Source organism: Acyrthosiphon pisum, unplaced genomic scaffold (assembly GCF_005508785.2).
Source record: "Acyrthosiphon pisum isolate AL4f unplaced genomic scaffold, pea_aphid_22Mar2018_4r6ur Scaffold_785;HRSCAF=1244, whole genome shotgun sequence".
Lineage (NCBI taxonomy): Eukaryota > Metazoa > Arthropoda > Insecta > Hemiptera > Aphididae > Acyrthosiphon > Acyrthosiphon pisum.
Window position 1 is genome coordinate 3,389 of NW_021777767.1, and position 867 is coordinate 4,255.

The window sequence follows — 867 nt, forward strand, 5'->3', positions numbered from 1 at the left end:
GGTTAGTAGCTAATCAGTTTAAGTGTACTTAAAATTACTTTAAATTTCAAAATATTTTATCATAAAGACACACACCAATAATTTAGATTTTATAGTTTATGATAAAAAAAAAAAAAAAATAAATAAAATAAACAATTTGTATAGATGAAGATGACCTATGAGCTATGGCATGGGCAAAATGGGTATAATAGTATTCACATTGTTCAATTTTGACAGAGGAGCTAAGGTCTTAAAATGTACTTTTTTAAATTTGTTTATTTGGTCACCATAACTATAAATTATAATTGTATAATGTAAATAATATGTAGTAGGGCACCAAGTAATTTTAGTAACTAGGGCACCATTAGGTGTAGTTGCGCCACTGAATGCCATCAAATCGTTCTACTAGTTACACCAGTCCAAAAGTTCAAAACGAACAAATAAAAATATGTGGAAAAGTAATTTTAAATAAGATTGTCTCAAAATGTAACGAAGCAGAATGTATAAGTTTACTAGCTGACGAAACTACTGATATCAGCAGCACTGAACAATTTTCGTTATGTGTTCGTTACATTGAAAAAACTAACAGTGGAATTATTTTAAAAGAGGATTTTCTATCTTTTGTTCCTGTAAATGATGTTACCGGAAAAGGACTTATGTGTACTTTACTGAAAACATGTCAACATTTAAAGTTGAATCTAAAATATTTAGTAGGCCAAGGATACGACGGAGCGGCAGCAATGAGTGGAGAATTTCAAGGGTGTGCTGCCAAAGTTATGGAAAAATATCCTCAGGCATTGTATGTCCATTGTGCTAGTCATTCATTAAATGTATTTGTGAGTGATGCATGCAATATTCCTATTATCAGGAACACTCTTGTATCGATAA

The 867-nt window shown here is 30.7% G+C and overlaps 1 protein-coding gene across 1 annotated transcript; it reads left to right on the top strand.

Moving 5' to 3' along the window:
• Positions 1–365: 365 nt before the first annotated feature.
• LOC103311145 (zinc finger MYM-type protein 1-like) lies at positions 366–815 on the top strand (the record flags this gene model as incomplete). Its single annotated transcript, XM_008190713.1, has 1 exon — positions 366–815. A coding segment is annotated over exon 1 (450 nt), but the record flags the coding sequence as incomplete, so codon positions are not given.
• Positions 816–867: the final 52 nt, after the last annotated feature.